This window comes from Erpetoichthys calabaricus, chromosome 1 (genome assembly GCF_900747795.2).
Source record: "Erpetoichthys calabaricus chromosome 1, fErpCal1.3, whole genome shotgun sequence".
Taxonomy (NCBI): Eukaryota; Metazoa; Chordata; class Cladistia; order Polypteriformes; family Polypteridae; genus Erpetoichthys; species Erpetoichthys calabaricus.
Window position 1 is genome coordinate 288,177,273 of NC_041394.2, and position 22,586 is coordinate 288,199,858.

Here is a 22,586-nt window from a genome sequence, read left to right on the forward strand (position 1 = left end):
CACAAAACACAAATAATATCAATGGATGAGTACTGAATGACAATGAATGTGAAATTGAGTCCGGGTAAATCACTGTCCAGAATACAGAAGACTGATAAAAAATGGATGTGTTTGAGTCTCCCGAGTAAAATAGAACAAGCTCACCATGCTTCCTTGGCAAATGGTGGATAATAAAGTCCAACCCCGGGGTTTTTGGCAATGATGGTGCTGTCGTGATTTTGGCAGAATGAGAAGCAAACTGGAACCAGGCGCAATGTAAATAATAGCAGGCTAATATTGATCGGTTGTTGATACTTGAAATCTCCGTCTCTCTCCTTTTCTCCCTCTTCTTTCCCTCCTGATCGTTTAAATAATGAAGAGCCGAATGTAACTGAAAAAAATTCCGCTACTGACGTGTCCAGGGTTCGCTGCCTCCCCACAACATCCTTCCCTGTTTCTCATTATGGGGACGACATTTCAACAGACACATATTAGTTTAAATGGGGTGCTGAGACGAGACGCGACTGGGTGCAAACACTATAAACAACAATACCTATGTGGTCCTGTTACAATGATTCACATCCAAGCACAAAGGGAAGAATTTGCACCTTCTTACCTGAGCTCATGAAAACTCTAGCTTTCTCATTGCACACAAGGGAGGAGTAGCATACCCAAGTGAGGTTCAAGTACCTTAAGGCCTTACTCCTGAGTGAGGACTGAAATGACAGTGAGACTGAACAGCATCTTGGCGTATTAGGGATAGTACTGTATATTGGGCATTGCACTGGTCAGTGCTGGTGAAATGGAAGCAAAGTCATTGAATGAGGCTCTTGCATTACTGTTCAACTTACTTTCCAATTGTCATGTACGACTGCTTGGAAAAGTTTCTGGAAGAATAAGATCAAAGGCACATGTTGCTTAAATGAGGTTCATGGGCTCCATCTTTAGAAAAGGCAGTAGAACTGCTATCTGCTAGGACCTTCAAGTTGAGCTCCTGGTTTGCACATTTACTGATGATGTTCCAGGTATCTCCTATAGAACATGGTCTGCACAAAGCTAACGGTGGCAAATCCAGGAGTGCATAGAGGGCTATTCCTGTGGAAAGGAAAGTCTGGCCTAACCAGCTCAACTTGTTGCCACAGTGATCATCAAAAGAAGAAGTACATGGAGAATTTTCAAAATAAGAAGAGTACTTATTCTAAAACCGTACATTACCTTTGAAAATCTAGATCTTCACTTAGGCTTACTGTGTCTTCACTGCTACAGTCTGACTCATTATCATTGCAGTCAAAGGTTGAATCAGCAAGCTAAGGGGTGAACAAAAAATAAATACGTTAACAAACAAACAAACCTAGGCAGAGAGACTGCTTTTTCATAACACTGTCACCGGGAGTCAGATTCTGTCTTGACTGCATCAGGTGGAAGACTTAAGCTGACCCTGACCAGGACATGCATCTACTACGAGGCATAGCGCTTTGAGTACTGAGAAAAGCGCTATATAAATGTAATGAATTATTATTATTATTTATAACCACACACACACACACACATTTCCACTTCTCATCAGATTGAAGTGCTTTGGATACTTTGGATACTTGTGTTTTCAATATGAAAAAAAACTTCATCTAGAGATCCAAGCAGTCAAGAAGAATGAGCAGCTCCACTCAAACAGTAGGACTCAGGAAACTGGACTCAGATTCATGATGCTCTAAAGCAGAAGAGCTGGCCACTGTTGTTTTTAGATATTGTGTCAGGAACGTAGCCATTATGGCAGGCTTCTGCAACCTAAATAACACTAATAAAATAAAATACCATCTGTGTTATCAAAATACCATTCAGGGATAGATGCACCAACCCAAAGTAGAAATAAACAAAATAAACTAGCTAATCTGAAGCCCCTATAGACACAAACTAAATATGAGGTGGAGTGACTCACCCACTTGCCCACAAGAGTACCACATTAAAGTGCTGTTTTTCTTATCTTCTCTTTCTCCCTTACTCTACCACTGCACATGTTAGCCTTTCATCTTCTTGTTATTCAAGTGCTCACCTAACTCTGTTCCAGACTTTTCACTCAAAGGTACTCTACCCATGAGGTAGCTCTACAACCCATCCTACGTTCACTACCTGCCAAGCTCTGGAATTATTTCGGAGATCAGTGGTTGCCTCCCATAAACTTCAGGGACACCATGCTACAACTTCCTCCAGGAGCGCTAGAAGGCCTGCATACTTGAATCTTCATTTTAACCTAAAGAGCCTTTTCAACTCCCTGCTCTAAGCAGAAGGGCAGCTTCTTAGTGACCACACTGTGTTGCCACCATTGGGCTCATGTTCTTTATAATAAGAAGGTTAAGTGTTGCTCCCTAGAGTGATTTATCCAGGCCCCAGTGCTCCCAATCACATACTGACAACCTTTCATTGCTTATAGTATGTCGTTCTCTCTCTCTCCTTAAGGTCTGATGCAGGACTTAGGTCTGCCTGTATGCCATCATGTTGCTGTTTTTGCATTTGGCAACCTATTCCAAGTGAGGCAGACCTTGTGAAGATAAACTATGATATCGGAAATTCAAGATTTCCAAAGGTAAAATTAATTCCCCAATAATGATTTTTTTTTCTAAAGGCAGATCACTTTGAACCATTCATTCATTCATGAATACATTTTCAATATCCATTTTTGCTTTCATGGTATTGCAGGGGCCTATACTAGCAGCATTAACTGCAAGCCAGAAAACAAAACTAAATAGGAAGGCAATCTGTGGCATGGCACACACCCACATTTTCTCACACTGGGCACATTTAGATATGCCAAGTAGTCTTAAATCCTGTCTTTGGACTATGAGAGAAGGTCTACTCGTATGGAAACCCGTGAAACCTACAAAGTCTGATCCAAGGAATTTAATAAAGATTCATAAATTGTTTACTGCTTTGCAAATCCACAGAAAACCAGATTATTCTATGCTGAAACAGCATTAAACTTCTATCAATCTATTCATTCACCCATCCTTCCATTAACCTACCCATTTTCAGAAGCCACTCCTTCCAGGACGGGGTTATAAAAAGACACAGGCTATGCCAACAGCATCTGACATAAGACTGGAATTGGCTCTGAATAAGATACCAGTCCTTCACATGACAATTCCTGCACACCCACGCTCACTCTCTCATGCTCACCGAATAGTCTAGCATGCACTGTGTGTTTGGCTTGAGGCAGAACACTAAGGTGCTTTGAAAACAAACAACACTGCCAGCTACCAGACTTGGAATAGACAAATGACTAACTTTGGAACTTTGAAGCACTAGTGCTAAAGCACACACTTTCTTTTGTAGAAGTCTCTAGAAAATATATTTTACACAACAATATCCCATAAGGCTGGTATAAAGTTCTTTTTAGATATTTCCATTAATCTCTCTACTGGAAGTTTAACCATCCTCCCTAAGGCATGCACCACAAGAAATTGTTAATGTTATAAAATATTGTGGATTTATATGATGGTAGACTTGAAAGCATCTCAATCATTTAGGGACTAAAAAGAGACCCTAACTCTGCATGTGTTGTGTAGAGTTTCATGTTTGAAAATATTCTGCGGGTCTTGCCTCAGTGAGCAGCTCCTTTACAGAATCAGCATCACTGACTAATAAACAGACACAACATCAAGTCACTTACTACATCAGCTGGAGGAAAGTGTTTCTCTAGCCAGACTTTTTCACGCCATCTGGGTTTCTTCTTTTGTTTCTTTTGGTTTCAAAGATGCACACTACCGTGGAGACGTTATTTAATAATGGACTTGCATTTTTCTGAATGAGTGTCAGATGTTGTAACAAGTGCTGTTAACATGGCCTCTGGTGACTCATTCTGATTCACACGCTGTATAATTACTGTCACAGGGTTAGATAACGACAAATTACACAGGTGTTGAAAAGTCAACCAATGTTCTATTTGTCTATTTTAATAACGGAAGTTTAGTCATCTGTTAATACAGACAGTCCCCATCTCTAGAAGCAGAAGGATTCTGCCTGTCTTTTATTACTTTTACTCTTTGTAAACACAGTATTTTAATGATCAGCTTATGAAGTAACACAGCAGCTCATGCCTTCTGTGTCGCATCTCATTTCCAAGGTCAAATTTACCCTGTTGAGCTTCCTCTGTCTTTTTTTTATTTTTTTTTTTATAGCTTGGCAGATTTCAAGCGAGGGTTCGTTTGATGAATGCTAGCACATCCTAATAGGGTAGCTTTGATTTGGTTTACACATTATGTAAGCAACAGGAACAAAAACAGCATTCAATTACTTTCATTCTTTGAATGTTCAAAAGGATGAAAATACTAACAAACATAGTGACAAATATTGTTTACCTTTTCATGTGGCTTCCCAAGCTGTTCTTCCACAGAGATATTTTTGATGTTAAATATATCTGCAAAAACAGAATTACAAATCAGCCTGCAGTAGTAGTTCTAGTCAAAGTAGGCAGGTTTAGGTAAAGAATTTTCAGGGAACAGGGAAACAATGATAGTCACGCATGGAAATTCACTCCTGCACTAGAATCACTTGTTAGGGATTGCGCTGTCAGCGTCTATCTACAGGTCAATGTATGTGAGATTCACTTTCATTCTTAAAGTATATTGTTGTAAAGTGTTTTTCACTGAGTACGGGCTCAGAGCACTTGCCCATGTCTACATCTATTAAAGAATAAAGTAAATTGCTAAATCTTGCAATATTTGCATTCATACTGTATATGCACATGTTAAGTTAAATGAGTGGTAAGGAAGGAATCACAATGATTAACATAAACAAATCAGAACAATATAAAATCACATCTACATTACAGTATTTGGTTGCATAATAATTTGCTAAGACCTTATCGTGGTGGAGGGGTTTGCGTGTCCCAATGATCCTAGGAGCTCTGTTGTCCGGGGCTTTATGCCCCTGGTAGGGCCACCCAAGGCAAACTGATCCTAGGTGAGGGATGAGACAAAGAGCGGTTAAACAAACCTCCTATGACGAAAAACTATTTTGGACGGCGTTTTCCCTTGCCCGGACGCGGGTCACCGGGGCCCCACTCTGGAGCCAGGCCTGGAGGTGGGGCTCGATGGCGAGCGCCTGGTGGCCGGGCCTGCACCCATGGGGCTCGGCCGGGCACAGCCCGAAGAGGCAACGTGGGTCCCCCTTCCCATGGGCTCACCACCTATGGGAGGGGCCAAGGAGGTCGGGTGCAGTGTGAGTTGGGTGGTGGCCGAAGGCGGGGACCTTGGCGGTCCGATCCTCGGCTACAGAAGCTGGCTCTTGGGACGTGGAATGTCACCTCTCTGAAGGGGAAGGAGCCTGAGCTAGTGCGCGAAGTTGAGAGGTTCCGGCTAGATATAGTCGGACTCACCTCGACGCACAGCTTGGACTCTGGAACCAATCTCCTTGAGAGGGGCTGGACTCTCTACCACTCTGGAGTTGCCCCCGGTGAGAGGCGCCGAGCAGGTGTGGGTATACTTATTGCCCCCCAACTTGGAGCCTGTACATTGGGGTTTACCCCGGTGGACGAGAGGGTAGCCTCCCTTCGCCTTCGGGTGGGGGGACGGGTCCTAACTGTTGTTTGTGTGTATGCACCGAACAGCAGTTCGGAGTACCCACCCTTTTTGGAGTCCCTGGAGGGGGTGCTAGAGGGCATACCTTCTGGGGACTCCCTCGTTCTGCTGGGAGACTTCAATGCTCACGTGGGCAATGACAGTGAGACCTGGAAGGGCGTGATTGGGAGGAATGGCCCCCCTGATCTGAACCCGAGCGGTGTTTTGTTATTGGACTTCTGTGCTCGTCACGGATTGTCCATAACGAACACCATGTTCAAGCATAGGGGTGTTCATATGTGCACTTGGCACCAGGACACCCTAGGCCTCAGTTCGATGATCGACTTTGTGGTCGTGTCGTCGGACTTGCGGCCACATGTCTTGGACACTCGGGTGAAGAGAGGGGCGGAGCTGTCAACTGTTCACCACCTGGTGGTGAGTTGGCTTCGATGGTGGGGGAGGATGCCGGTCAGGCGTGGTAGGCCCAAACGTGTTGTGAGGGTCTGCTGGGAACGTCTGGCAGAGCCCCCTGTCAGAAGTAGCTTCAACTCCCACCTCCGGCAGAACTTCGACCACATCCCGAGGGAGGTGGGGGACATTGAGTCCGAATGGGCCATGTTCCGTGCCTCTATTGTTGAGGCAGCTGACCGGAGCTGTGGCCGTAAGGTGGTCGGTGCCTGTCGTGGCGGCAATCCCCGAACCCGCTGGTGGACACCGGCGGTGAAGGATGCCGTCAAGCTGAAGAAGGAGTCCTACAGGACCCTTTTGTCCTGTGGGACCCCGGAGGCAGCTGATAGGTACCGGCAGGCCAAGCGGAATGCGGCTTTGGTGGTTGCTGAGGCAAAAACTCGGGCGTGGGAGGAGTTTGGGGAGGCCATGGAGAATGACTTTCGGACGGCTTCGAGGAGATTCTGGTCCACCATCCGGCGTCTCAGGAAGGGGAAGCAGTGCAGTGTCAACACTGTATATGGTGGGGATGGTGCGCTGCTGACCTCGACTCGGGACGTTGTGGGTCGGTGGGGGGAATACTTCGAAGACCTCCTCAATCCCATTAACATGCCTTCCAATGAGGAAGCAGAGCCTGGGGACTCAGAGGTGGGCTCCCCCATCTCTGGGACTGAGGTCACCGAGGTGGTCAAAAAACTCCTTGGTGGCAGGGCCCCGGGGGTGGATGAGATACGCCCGGAGTTCCTCAAGGCTCTGGATGTTGTAGGACTGTCTTGGCTGACACGCCTCTGCAACATCGCATGGACATCAGGGACAGTGCCTCTGGATTGGCAGACCGGGGTGGTGGTCCCCCTCTTTAAGAAGGGGGATCGGAGGGTGTGTTCCAACTACAGAGGGATCACACTCCTCAGCCTCCCTGGAAAAGTCTATTCAGGGGTCCTGGAGAGGAGGGTCCGTCGGATAGTCGAGCCTCGGATTCAGGAGGAACAGTGTGGTTTTCGTCCTGGTCGCGGAACAGTGGACCAGCTCTATACCCTTAGCAGGGTCCTGGAGGGTGCATGGGAGTTTGCCCAACCAGTCTACATGTGTTTTGTGGACTTAGAAAAGGCATTCGACCGTGTCCCTCGGGGAATCCTGTGGGGGGTACTCCGAGAGTATGGGGTACCGGCCCCCCTGATAAGGGCTGTTCAGTCCCTGTACGATCGGTGCCAGAGCTTGGTCCGCATTGCCGGCAGTAAGTCGAACCCGTTTCCAGTGAGAGTTGGACTCCGCCAGGGCTGCCCTTTGTCACCGATTCTGTTCATAACTTTTATGGACAGAATTTCTAGGCGCAGCCAGGGTGTTGAGGGGGTCCGGTTTGGTGGGCTCAGGATTGGGTCACTGCTTTTTGCAGATGATGTTGTCCTGTTTGCTTCATCAGGCCGTGATCTTCAGCTCTCTCTGGATCGGTTCGCAGCCGAGTGTGAAGCGGCTGGGATGAGAATCAGCACCTCCAAATCCGAGACCATGGTCCTCAGCCGGAAAAGGGTGGAGTGCCCTCTCAGGGTTGGTAGCGAGATCCTGCCCCAAGTGGAGGAGTTCAAGTATCTCGGGGTCTTGTTCACGAGTGAGGGAAGAATGGAGGGTGAGATCGACAGGCGGATCGGTGCGGCATCCGCAGTAATGCGGGCATTGCATCGGTCTGTCGTGGTGAAAAAGGAGCTGAGCCACAAGGCGAAGCTCTCAATTTACCAGTCGATCTATGTTCCTACCCTCACCTATGGTCATGAGCTATGGGTAGTGACCGAAAGAACGAGATCGCGAATACAAGCGGCTGAAATGAGTTTCCTCCGCAGGGTGTCTGGGCTTTCCCTTAAAGATAGGGTGAGAAGCTCAGTCATCCGGGAGGGGCTCAGAGTAGAGCCGCTGCTCCTCCGCATCGAGAGGAGTCAGATGAGGTGGCTCGGGCATCTGATCAGGATGCCTCCTGGACGCCTCCCTGGTGAGGTGTTCCGGGCACGTCCAACCGGGAGAAGGCCCCGGGGAAGACCCAGGACACGCTGGAGGGACTATGTCTCTCGACTGGCCTGGGAACGCCTTGGGATTCTCCCGGAAGAGCTAGAGGAAGTGGCCGGGGAGAGGGAAGTCTGGGCATCTCTGCTCAAGCTGCTGCCCCCGCGACCCGACCTCGGATAAGCGGGAGACAATGGATGGATGGATGGATGGATGGATGGATATTTAAAACTGACACTAAAACTGTGCTATTGTGATAAACAGAAAAATCTCCAATTGTTCCAAATATATCCATCTATCCATTAATGAACCTCCTAATCCTACTCAGCCAGTGAGAACATTCAAAAACTCACACACAGTGGGGCTATTTAGTATTGCCAGTTAGGGTAACATATACCGTATATACTCGCGTATAAGTCGGGTCTTGAAACCCGAAAAATCGATCAATAAATCAGACTCCGACTTATACGCCTGTTCAAAAACACAACACTTTTTGCTTCCTCCAATCTCGCACCATTTTTTCAAACACATCAAATTTTGTTGCAGCAGTGCAGTTACCAATTTCTTTTGCCACTTCAACGACTTTTAATTTAAAACCAGCTTCATATTTCCTTCTTTGAGTCCCAGAGAAAAACGCCACACAAACACAAAGAGAATGTGCACTCCACACAGACAGTGACCACCGGCCTCTGGAGCTGTGAGACAGCAGCAATAACCACTCTTCTCACTAAGTGTATTTAATGTTAAGTTAATCTGGTAATGTTTGAGTTATGATATGTATGACTACAATATCTGACCTGCTTCTTGGTAGGACTTGTTTATTAACATTGGGCTAACTGCATTTAAAAATATTCCTTTAACCTCCTTGGCATTAAGCCCAAGGGTCTCTGGGCTTGAAATTCTATGTAAATACGGTTAAGCATGAGTGTCTCTCAGGTTAAACTGTATTGTTTTCATTTACAAAGTTAAGCCAGAATAACTCTCTGGAAAGTATCCTGCTGCAAATCTAGAGGATCAAATAACATCAGGCTGCAATATATTCATGAATATTTCAGTGTGTTTTGTCACTGTATGCTAGCTCATCAATGTTTATGAGTGGGGCATGTAAAGACAATATTCGAACAAATTGAAACTGAGCGATTACTTGTATCAAGTGATAGTGGTGACAGTGTGAATTGGTCAACAGATGTGGACACAGATAGTGTAATTAATGCATACGGCACTGTATGACCGAACTACCATGATATCTGTGTTGAATTCAGTCACATGAAGCTTCAGTGTGGCAAAACAGCAAAATAATTGTGATCAAATAGAAGGACAAGAAAGATGTTAGTCTCCTAAGCACTGTTCACAATGCAGCAATTGTAAATGTTCATGTCAGGAGAAATGTGGAAGTCACTAAGCCTTTGCTCTGTGGTAGCATACAATAACACAACGGTCATGTCAATATTGCAGATCAGACGCTGACATTCTCTCATATGCAAGCAAAAGAAATACAATTTTAAGAAAAGTGCACAAAGGCTGTGCGTTTCAAAACATATTACACAAATTATGCATACTGTACTAAATCTGCATCAGTACAGCTGCCAACACTAGATATACCTTTTCTTTTCTATTTATATTGGCATTTTGATATTATCATTTATCTGTTAGACATAGTATAATTTTTTCTTGTTGAAAAAATTCAACATTTTTGGCTTATTTTCCCAGGGGTAAACATAACACTAAGGAGGCTGCACCATAGAATCTCATCATGAAATACGCAAATTTAAGGTTTATATTAGAACCAAGACCAGGTTTTAAAATTGAACTTTAGAAAAAGTCTTGTAACTAGAGTTATAAATCAGTGTCTCAGGCCAAAAGAAGATAGTTCCTGGCAATTGATGTGAAGTGTTTTAATTTTCCAAAGAAGGCATAATTTTCAGAAGTGCACCGTAAGACTGGTCACATTCTTTGTTTTATGGAGGATGCACAAGAAACATAGTATAACTATTTTCATGCTGTCAGGAATACATTAATAATTAATTCCTAATGTTGAAATGCTCAAAATAAGCGTTGTGCTAAAGAGAAACAGACTAAGATAGTTTGGGCATGCAGAGTGAAAGTCATAAAATAATAGGGTGCACCTAATAAGAGTGTACCTAAAACATTTGGGGGGCATCTGGCTGAACAGGGTAAAACCAGAAAATAGCAAAATGAAAATGGAAAATACCTAGAAGGGGCATCAGTCCACCACATGTTATATTTACAAACACACTCACAATGGGACTATTTAGCATTGACTAATGAAGATAACGTAAGCCTTTGGGATGTGGAGGAAAACTTGAGCACCCAGAGAAAAACACCACACAGACACAAAGAGAATGTGGAAACTCCACACAGATGGTGACAACACCATCACTACACCATGAGACTACATAGGTAGCAGCATAAACCAATGTGCCCACTATAAGATAGATAGATAGATAGATAGATAGATAGATAGATAGATAGATAGATAGATAGATAGATAGATAGATAGATAGATAGATAGATAGATAGATAGATAGATAGATAGATAGATAGATAGACAGACATACAGTAGTATTATGTGTGACTTACCACATGGAACACTACATTGTCTGATCAGCTACTTAACCATGGATAATAAGGATGACAATGATGTTATTTAGTGATGTCATTCCATTGTATTTTTGTATCTTTGTCTTTTATGATTATCCTCATGGATGTTACCATATGGGGCATGTGATTTACATGTTGTGTGGTGCATAACGTTATGATGGTCACACTACAAATGATAGCCATTTGCAGGGGATAGCATCAGACCTTGAACCACTTAAGGGCTGACCTTTGAGAGACTTGTACTCTTATACACAGTTCATACAGGTAAAAGATTTTAGATATGCCTTAAGTTTCCTTTTGCTGGCAACTTTGGTTTTGATCTTGAACTCTGATGAACAAGCATATAACTTACTTGTTTTGACTTTAATTAATGTGTTCAACCGTTTTTTTTTTAAAGCGCTTAAAGAAATGCCTCATTTGATCTCTGCCACTTGTCATTAGCAAATTCTCTGATAAGACACATTTCATATCCTGTTTTAACATGGCAACTGCATATCTGACAATTGAAGCAGAGATAGGTTATACTACTTGCTTAGGGTCACACAGTTACTCAGTCTTGAAAGATGAAATGTCAGCCTTAGGTTTTAAAGTCTAGTGTGTTAGCTGCTATAATACAATGTTGAATGAACCTGCAGGATATTTTCTCTTTTACAAGATCCAACTTCAAATCCAAAAGAGGCACAATAGTACTGTGTAGTTTACACATAGTTACTATGAAGCTGTCTGATCCCTTAAATAGTACAGAGGCTTGCAAAGAAACTTTCATTTCCACTGTTTGGGTATAGACTTTATGAAGAAATCAAGAATATGTTAGTGTGTCATGATCTAGGCTAAAACTTGGACAGAAACATATAAGAGGCAGTCCAGTTTTGTTGGAACATTTGTGACAGGCAGAAGAAGAGAGACTCAGTGGACATCTTCCTACGAGACTCTTATTGAAGTTCTTGTAGTACGGCTTTAGGCAGCACCCACTGTAATTAACTGGGCATGTGCTTCTTTCTACCGAGGAGCACTACAAAAAAATGTTTACCCATTTACAATGGAAGTAGAGGTCAATCTCACTGTCAATATCCAGTGTTGCAAAAAAGTGCTGTGTGCCATTTATGCTTTAAAATGCTTCAGCTTTAAGCTCAGTGCTCTGTAGCTTTGCATCATCGATGAAAAGAACAGTTTAAAATGTTTCCCTTGAGTAGATGGCCTTCTGAATAAGACCAACAGCAACATGCAAATGATTTATCTTTTCTCTTAGCTCTTACCGATTAAGGTGGGTTGTCTCTTATGAAACACAGTCGATTTAGTCTGTGTACTCCACAGTATCTACCCACGCATCAAACCCTTTCATCAAAAGCTCTGTTGCAATGCAGAAATGGTGCAATTATGTTCTATGGGAAATTTGATAAATAAAAGTGGGACATTTCACGTGAATGCCTTATAGATTAGGCAAGGTTGAGAATGTTATGTTATGTTTTTTAACCCAGCTGTAACATATCAAAATACCATTTGACAGCTTTATTTGAAGTGATGCAGTGCTCACTTATTGCATTTTATCTGCTTTGTTTTAAACTGATTAATATTACAGCTAACTTTACCTGCTTTTTGGGTAGATCAAGTAGCAAATCACAGTTCCTAAGCATTTCTTCTCAAAAGTTAACTGGAGACGTATGTGAAAACAGAACAAAGTGGGTAGTGTGATGTCACAATTGTTAACTCCAACCAAACACAGCCATGCTCTTCTTACTAGCCTTACAAGAACATGTAATCTATTCTCCTTTCTTTGTATTCCTCTCATGGTCCCTATCATTTAGTAATAAATAATGACAACACTAACACATGTACAATTTATTTATAGAGCAAATTCTCCATACTCAATGTGTGTAACAAGTATTCAAAAGCGAACAGGAGGAACACAAGTACAAGAAAAAAGCCCTGGGGTCAGAGTTATAAAACTTAAAGAGGCTTGAAAAGGACTGGATTTGTAAAAGAAAGCTTATGGTAACTCTGACACATCTGTATGCAACATTTCAGAGAAACTGAAAATTAAGACACTCTTGAACAAGAACGGGTATACAGCCATACCAGCTAAATGATAACTCAAGTGCATAAATCAAATCAGGCAGTCGTTATTAGAATATATGTCACCAACACATTACACCTCAAAAGTGATGAATATGATGTAGACTCTATTTTAGTTCCCTTTTAAGAGGGCCAATGCTGTGTATTTCCAATGATAAACTTTTTTTATTTTATTGTCAGTTTTATATTGGATACCTGTTGTTATTTTTCAGGGAACTGGCTGACAGAACGTGAATATCTCAACCAAGCTTTACTACGTCATGCCTGCTATGCTGGAATCCATTAACCAACCGGTGAGATACTACCAATGTTATTATAGTTTTGTCTTTTTATATTAGTTTTTATTTCTATATTTTTTCTGACCTTACGTGGAAATTCAGATTAGTTTTAGTTTTCCTTCATCATGTATTTTTAGTTTTAGTTTAGTTTTTATTTTACAAAGACATTTCTATTTTATTTTTATATATATTAGTTTCAGTTTTAGTTTTAGTAATTATGGTATGGTTAAAGAGCTACTATGGAGTTTAGTTTTTGTGTCACAATAAGACAGAACTGTGCACTTAACGAGTTTGGATATAATATGAGTTTAATGTTAGTGGAAGCTTACTACACTACACAACACACTTTATTATTTGGTTTTGTTTTTGTCTGATAAAAACAAGCATAATCAAAACCAGATACTGAATATGAACAATTTTACACAATTTTATAATTTAAAAAATATTTTCTATGTCATTTGTGCTGAACAAATCTGCGCTGACTGTTGGAACTTTTTTATTTTCCTTTTATTGCCCAGAATAGTCCAATTTGTAATGAAATTTAGGTGAATTTTTACTCTAAATGTCTACAGCACACAACATATCCCGCTCCAACGACAAAGTGCATATAATGAATGCCTTCAATATTGCATTCAAAAATCTCAAATACTGGGCTTTGTTATTTTCTACCAGCCATATTGATCTCTGATTCCATTTCAGTTCACAAACAATTTCTAGACATAATTTTACACCTGCAGGCCTGAAAAGATCAAAAATCAGAAAACAGAATCTACTATGTTCTGACAGGTGTGATCATGAAAATCATGGGGGCTTAGGAAAAACAGGGCTCTTAGGCTTGAATCAGTGTGCAGACCCCACCTAGCTGTACTGAGGTAAACAAAGAAAAACAAGCATGTAGTGTGAAGGTTAGGGACAGTAAGACTTGAATAGTCCACCATAAGAACAGTAAACCCATAATGAGCAGAGTAAGAGTAGGTAATAAGAGTATGGACAGGCACAAAACGACAGAGACAGCATCTGAGATTAAGAACAATATATACATTATCTAAATCTGTTTATCAGGGCAGGATCGCAGGAACCTGGAGCCTACCCAAGCAGGTTTGGATGCAAGGCACGAAAAATCCATGGTATGCAATATGTATGATATGGATGATGTTAAGAGAAAAAAGAATATGATATTTCAACTATCTGATTTGAGAGAGAGCGAAACATTGAAAAAATGGGGACAAATATTTTAAAACATTCTTTGGATTCTTTTCACAATATCTGGTATTAATAATGATGAATATTAACTAAAAAAAGATAAATTAATAAATATAGCATAAATACAAAAACACATTAGTATGCTTAGCTTTTCATCACTTGGCAGGCTCTCTTCGCCTACCTACCTGTAGTTCAGTAGAGACATTACCAACTCAGGAATTTTACAAGGTTTGTATCTCTTTGTTGTTAAAGGACATTTTTAAAGCAAAACTGACTGGTCAACAACAATATGCTGATCTTGTATGACAACCTAGTCAGTCTCTTGATCAATGCAGTTATATTTTCAAAAATCGGGAGTGGTCTCCTCTTGACTTTCCCATGCACTCAGATATGAGAATGGATATTTGAGGAGTAAACCGAGTAAAATTAAATCGGACTCTGCAGCTACATGAATAAAAATAAAAAAAAACGAGCATGTGTTCAGGTAAAGTACCACTTCCGGTTGATGGATTTGGCCCAAAAGTTAATACAGATTTACAATTCTGGTGTAACAACCACATGCCAAATTTTATCTATCTATCTAGTTGCATTTTTGAGTTATCGTGTTTACACACACACACACACACACACACACACACACACACACACAGACATAATTCCAAAAAACGGTATTTTCGGACTTGGGGAGGTCTAAAACGTCAAGATTCATCAAAATATCGAGGTCGAATTTTTTTCATGATTATACTTACTCTATACTTTGTATGCAAAGTGGCAGGTGAATTGCTGTCAACAAAAAGCAGGCACCTGAGAAATAAACTGAAACGTTACTCATTTGTGATTTTACTGTCCATACGGTAAAGTTTTTGTTGACCACCACATTTCAGTTTCAGGCATTTGAATTATATCTTGATATAGAACAAGTGCAAAGAAAGGTGGTACGTAAATAGCTTTCTATTCCACATGCTTTACCCACGTATTCAGCTTACTCTGTCACTGCAATTGCTGTGTGAACAGCCCCCCTCCGTCACCAGCTCCCGTTCATTGGATGAATATATGCGGGCGGCTCGTGGTGGATGACTTTTAGTTTTAGAGTTAAAAGTTCTAAGGATTAAAAACTAACAGCAAGAATATTCATTCAAAAATGAAAACTAAAATTATTTTAGTAAATTATTATTTTATTTCAGTTAGTCTTTCCAGCTACTTTAATAGTTTCATTTAGTTTTTCATTTCGGTTTTGTTAATTATTTTATTTTGGTTTACAAAAATGTTTTTTTAATAATAGTTTCAGTTTTGATTTTAGTTTTCGTTAACTATAATAACCTTGGACACTACATCCAGTGTTCCTATCATGTGGGTATACAGTGCATACATAAAATATAAGATATTTTTGCCAACATAAAAAGGCAATAGCAGAGTCTGGTTTTCTTAACGTAACTGGAGCAATTTACTGCACCCATATTGCAATAAGGGCATCTAGAGAGAATGAAGCTGCTTTAGTTAACCATAAGCTGTGACATTCCATCAATGAACAAGTCATCTGTCATTCCAAAATGAGACTAACAAATGTTGTGGCTCAATGGCCTTGGTCAGCCAGTAATACATTTATTTGGAGGCAGTGTAGCTTTAGTAAACGTGATGGTCCTGTACGTGTGAGATGGTCCAGGGGGGCTGCAGCTGCCTTACTCCTTGAGCCAATGCAATGAGGACATTTAACAAGGAAGTGTTGATGAAAATGTGCAAAATGCTTTTATTAAAAGAAACAGTGATCCAAATTAAAGTGTAGTGCTTCTTCCAATACTCCAGTAAAATGGGTGTTCATGTGGAGGTTAAAAGTCAATAAATATATCCTTAATACAAGGTTAAAATTGCAGGCAGTAATCTAACCTATAAAAACAACCACGAGCCAAGTGCTTTCTTCATAAAACTGACATCTCCTCAGTTCACCGTTTACCAAACTTGGAGCATTAATGATACAACTCACTGAACTGCACCTATCTGCATGTGAATGTGCAATCAGCTGATCGCTTCATTAACTTCCAGAGCTGCTTCACCACTTTACCTTGTACACATACACGCCTCAGAAGCCTGAGCACTCCGTATTTATTTAAAATTATGCATTGCCACGAACCTTTCTCATCACAATGTGATGGCTGGCTTGTTGGTAATGTAACTGGCTGAACCCTCGGTTTTTCTTATGGCCTGTAATATGCATTTTAACAGCAATCATGTCATTATATGTGCTAAGTAATAGTGGCTACCTGTGCAGATGCTGGCGCCTTACACCTTTCCTCAACCCCCAGAACACAGATGATAGGCACTATAATGGTGGGCTTTATAAATCAGATTTATTTTTGGCATATGCATTATCTTGTTTTTTGGCATATATAGTATATTTCCCAGCTAGAATATACACCAGTTTTATAAATGAGGCCCCTGGTGTGATGGAGTGACCTGAGAATAAGAGAATGTATATTGGTATTAAGTGCGTTCTCTTAGGCAGATGGTATAGAGCTTGCTCCTTTAAAGGAGTGAAATGGGTCTGATCTAAAACTTTAGGGTGGTCTTTCCAAAGTTTGAGTGCAACAAGTAAGGGCTGGATCACCAGTAAAGTTACAGTGGAACAGAGTAGACTGACGAAGATCTGATGAGGCTAAAGTCAGTGAGGTCGTCAAAGAAATTGTATAATGCAAATAAACTGAATTATCAATTATCATAATCATTAGTCTAGTGCCACTTAATAGGTTAGCAACAGGATTGTGTGTTCAGTGCCAGAAGACACAGCATGAGATTTTTGGTGAAAATTTCAAACAGGACTGTAACTGTTGCATTTATCAAGAATTTCCATGTAGACTTACATGACTACACAGTTTAAATTGTTTTTAACTGAGGTGAATGGTAAATTAATGAAAAAAAGATCAATTCATCTTTTGTTTTGTTTGATCATAAACCACATGGTACATAAATAATTCCCTCAGATACTCTTAAGGAGGAGGAGGAGGTTAAGAGCATGTGTTGATACAGCGCATTGCCGCACCCACCACATGACAAACTAACTCTTAAACATTAAAGAAATTCCTCTGAGTCAAATCATATGATGAGCATACAGTATAAAATAAATGCTTTGATTGTAGCAATCCAGTGTAGTTGACCTTACTGCCGTAGGTATTTAGAGCTGTGCAGCTACTGTGTTCAAATTGACAAAATGTGTGAACGTGCACTGTGTGTAAATATTAACCTACTGTATAAAACTTTTTCTTTTGCAGCTGTTCAAACATTTCTTGCAAGCATATCCATCCAGCTCAACACGAAATCCGATTAATTTCAGGCCATCTTTTAATAGTTTTTTTTCATTGTTTACACATCTGTGTGTTCAAATACATGTAGCAGTCTGGTCTTCAGCTTACTCCCTCCAAAACACTACATTTTGGTAAGGTGGGCATATTCTTTTACTTAAACACCACTCATTTGGTAAACCACGTTCATTAGAAATTACCATTACATAAAGAAACAGCAGTTTAAAAAGAAAAATCTATATCAATACATATCTATGTTATGTAAGTACACATTGATTTGTGTCTATTGCTTTTTGTATAGCTATTAATTTTTATTTTTTTTACATTTTTTCTTCTGTAAAGCACTTTAAGCTACATCCTGTGTATGAAAATGTGCCATAGAAATAAATGTTGCTATTTAGCTAAAATGACCAAGAATGTAAATTTGAATCAGTAAACCCATCCTTAATGTATATGAACATATACACAGCTTACAGCATCACTGCAGGCACTTCACACAGACACTAATCATCTTCTTTAAATTGGTGGGACAACTTGCTGTTATGTGTGGGAGTGTTTTGTATTTCAGATGTGCATTTGAGCAAGGATTGGAAAAGGTGGAGGTGGAGCACTGAGAATGTTTTTGTTATCTCTTTAATCATAATAAACTCAAGATAGTGGTCCGTGCTTTGAGGTGGGGCAGCTAGTTTAATAGCTGTGCACAAACAAATAAATAAGGTGTAACATGGAGCAGATTGCTTTATCAGACTGATATTAATGAAGCCAAACTTGATAAAATCTCTATTTGTATTACAGTGACTATAAAAGGTAATTCACCCCTTTGGAATTTTTTTAATTTTATTGCTATGAAACATTGAGTCCCAGCGGATTTAATTTGGCTTTTTTGACATTGATCAAAAGAAAAGGATTTTTAAATGTCAAAAGTCAAAAGAGATCGCTGCAAACTGGTCTAAAAATAAAGCTGAAAAGTATGGACGAACAACGGGACAACAGAAAAATACCAGCAAACTAAACAGAAAACACTGTTGTTGCCACTCTGAGTCTACATACACAGGTCTCAATACCATCTAGACTTACTGGTCCACTATTTTGAAATGGCCCAAAAGCCCTTATCCCAATCAAGGAATTTACAAAGCAAACCCAGAATTACCTACTGTATCAGGTTAGTACTGCAAAACATAGGTATTAAAAGACCTAATGTGTGCCAAGAAAACATTGCACACTGCATCATACCACCACCAGCAGCCTCAGCTATTGACATAAGATAGAATGGATCCTTGGATTCATGCTGTTTAAACCAAATTCTGTGTCACAGAGGACATCGAAATTTGTCAGACCAGGAGATATTTTTCCAGTCTTCAGTCATCCAGTCTTGGTGATCATGTACTCAATGTAGCTTCATCTTCCCCTTCTTAGCTAAAGTATCAGGACTGGAATCTAGTCTAGTGTTCTGCTGTTGTAGCTCTTGCACTTAAATGTCTAAAGCATACTCATCAAACATTTTTTAACCAGCCATCTTCATCAATATTCAGAGCATGTTAACTAAAATCCATAATGTTAGTTTTCTCAAAGACCTCCTTTAACATGCACATCATGTATAGGCTGCATCCATATATAATTCAACCAGATTACATTTACACCTGGAAAAAAATGCGTCCTCGCTGTCTACTAATGTTGACCTGTAATTAAAATGGAAATAGGCTTCTTGTAATGATCCAACAAGAAAAAGTGAAAAGAAGGTAACATGTCAAATTGTCACAGAAAACTTTAGTGCTTTAGCACGATGCAAAAGATGTGACAGTCTCATGAAGGAGATGGTAGCTTTACTTCACGCACACCCCTGCTGTCGGTATGCTCACTTTTTAAAACAGTACAAGTGTCAGGGCTGGCCACCTTTCCTCGACTGACCTGACTGCTGTCACAGACCTACACAGTTTCTTTCTTTTTTTCTCTGACTTGAATATTGTATGTGGCTGAGAGACATATTTGCATTGCCACTTGTGTTAAATGTGCTCGCTCTTCATTTCTGACCAGCTCCAAACATGGTCTGTATGATACGTCACCGCCATATTTATACCCGTTTTTTTTTAAAGTGATTCATGTTAATTCATATCTGTAAATGGATCCACTTTGCTTTAGCTACAAATTCTCGCATGTGTCCTGTGTGCCTCTCTCATTCGCTGCTGGTATATTTCCTAACTGACTGCAGTGTTCATGAAAAGAAAAGCTGATAAAGAGAGAAGACAGTTTCAAGGGAGATGTGAGGCAGAATATGAGGCTATGATGAGCACAGATACCAGTGTGTGGCAAACATCAGAGCAATGGAATATGGAAAAGAGTATCAGACATGGAGATAGTTTTTGTCCTTTGCTATTGGTGATATATAGGGGTTATATAATTAATAATTGCAAGAAAGAAATTAGAAATGTAGTTTTGGGATACTATAAATGAAATCAGGTGTTGACCCAGGATCTAAAATATGTGGACGACACTCATTGTAATAAGTGAGCAGCCATTACAAAGGAAATTAATAATATAGAAGAGCACATGGATGGAAAACAACTACAAATGTGTCAATGTATAAGAGTCTGAGGTATTTGTAATTAAAGAAAGAACGACAGAAACAAAGTATATTATCGAATTAACAACACCTTAATAGGAAAGAAAGAATTTAGTATAAAGGTGAAGATGCACCTAAATAAAACCATATATTGTATGTTTAGGTTTACCAGATTAGAAAATTAGAAATACGAGACACTTAAAATCTCTCTCTATATTATTATATATATAAATTTATACATGCCCCCTACACACCCAGACCAATATATTATATAAAAGTAGAGACATATGTTAAAAACGTATAGCAAGGATTTTAATTGGTTATGAGGAAAACAAAAGTAAAATCATTTGAAAATTTTTTAATACAAGCTAAAAAAAATTCTGTAAAAATGAAATCTTTTGAAAATATTTATTTAATACAGACAACAGGGAAATATTATTATTATTTGATACAGACCGTTAAATAAAAAAGTGGGCCGTGGCAAGTAGTAACAACACACTTTGTTGCAATGCTGATGCAGAACTGAATAGCAGCGCGGCTGGAGAGCAAAACGGTAAGACTGTCAATGTCCTCAGCCAACCACAGCAACTGAACAAGTTGCAAACAGGCAGCAAACACTAGTTTCCTCGTTACATCTGGATTATTTTCATCAAGAGAATCCAAGAAACGAAAGTATAATTACTTATAAAGTCACAACTAAGTAGCGTAAGAAGGTAGTAAAAACATATTTTTTCTACGAAATTTGTAAATGAACTAAATACGGGACATTTGGGTGTCCCTAAAAGGTCAGTTCAGGACAGGGGCCAAAATTATCAAATATGGGACATGTCCCGTATATAAGGGATGTTTGGCAACCCTATGTATGTTTCAATAATATTATTCGCAGCAGAATGTTATGCAATTCTGGATAAGAAAAGATCTAAAATAACAGAAGTTGAAATGAAGTACTTAAGATGAGTGATAGGTAAAACTAAAAGAGACAGGCTAAGAAATAAAAGAATCCATAAAAAACAGGAGAAGGAACCACTCGTAAAAACCATGGAAATAAAACAACTACTGTGGTATGGACATATAATAAGTATGAGGGAAACAACATATACCAAAAAAAGGTGAAAGACCTTGAAGGGTATGGGAAGAAAACGTCAAAAAAGAAGCCAGAAAGAGGCATGGCCAAGTGAAAAAAGCTAGGAAAAAATATAATCAGCGGCTCAAGATCCCAACACTGGTAGGTATAAAGAGAGAAGATAAAGTAAGTATTGCGCTGTATTTCTGGGGAGTAAATTCACTATTCAAGAACTGCAGTAGTACTCTGTTGGTCCTTCTTTCCACAAACAGTACAGGCATTTAGTTATGTTCTTAACTTTGCAGCTTGATTTTACACACATATATATTTTACACACACACATGCACACACACCCACCCACACACACACACACACATATATATATATACAGTATTGTGACAGATGTCCGGGGACGTTGCCCCACCAGGACGCCGGAAGAAGCAGCAGACCGGAAATAGGGCAGCACTTCCCCTCGGAATGCCAGAGGGCAGCCTCCCTGGACTGCATGGAACCCTGGATGGCACCACACCAGGAAGTGCTGCTGGAAGAAACCCCAGGGGCACCCGGAGTGCTTCCAGGTGCTCATGACACTTCCGCCAAACCAGGAACTGTTGTTGGACGGAGCACCTGGAGCCCTTCCGGGTTATTATAAAAGGGGATGCCTCCCTCCAGTAGACAAGCCGGAGTTGGGAGGAAGGAGATGGAGCTTGCGAGGAAGGGAGTAGAGGTGAGAGAGAGAGAGAGAGAGAGAAGAGAAACTGTGTTGGTGTTTTGTACATAGTGTGAAGAAAAGGAGAATAAACATGTGTGTTTTGGACATTTTGGTGTCTGTCTGTCTGTGTTCGGGGGCTGGCTTTCCACTATATATATATATATATATATATATATATATATATATATATATATATATATATATATATATATACTGTATATATATCAAATACCTTTTGCTCCAACACAGAATTTCATCTATAGTGAAAAATCTCCTCAGACATATCACCTCATGAAAGTCATGAAAGACTGCATTGGGGAGTGCTCCATGAACCTGTTAAAATGGTCAAACAAAGAATGCACTCCACAAACATCCTTCTGTTATTTTTTCAGTATGCTTGAAGCTGACACCATGAATAATGAGTTTATTTGCTGCTCAATATTATAAAGCTGGGCATATCAGGATTTTGTTTAATTTGTGGCAGTACCCAGATGCTATTAGATGCAGCCAAGCTCTCAAGTACCATAAGCTGTTGTTTGCTTATATATCTCTTCATAAATTCTGTGAGCTTTAGCCTGTGTTGCTTTCTGCTGATTCCCCAGTATATCAAAGCAAATTAGTCCTCCCACTTGGGAGCCTTGTATATTTGAAATGTGACAACTAGAGGACAGGATCAATTTCACTGTGAAAGAAAGGTGCACTGTGGTCTTGATCATTATCAGAGATCTATTAAACTGTCTACAGTGATAGGATTCAAAAGGAAAGAAGAGGCAAGGAAGAACTGAAATATAAGATACATTTGGGGGCTGCTT

General features: G+C 40.2%; 1 protein-coding gene across 1 annotated transcript in view; it reads right to left on the minus strand.

Annotated features, from left to right (window-relative positions):
• The window catches only part of LOC114646736 (uncharacterized), a 118,689-nt gene that overhangs the window by 27,327 nt on the left and 68,776 nt on the right, over positions 1–22,586 (minus strand). The window contains exons 3-4 of the mRNA XM_028795061.2: positions 4,332–4,390; positions 1,195–1,286 (exon numbers count right to left, since the gene is read on the minus strand). Of these exons, the coding sequence (XP_028650894.1) occupies positions 1,195–1,286; positions 4,332–4,390 (151 nt within the window). The remainder of the gene's footprint in view (positions 1–1,194; positions 1,287–4,331; positions 4,391–22,586) is intronic.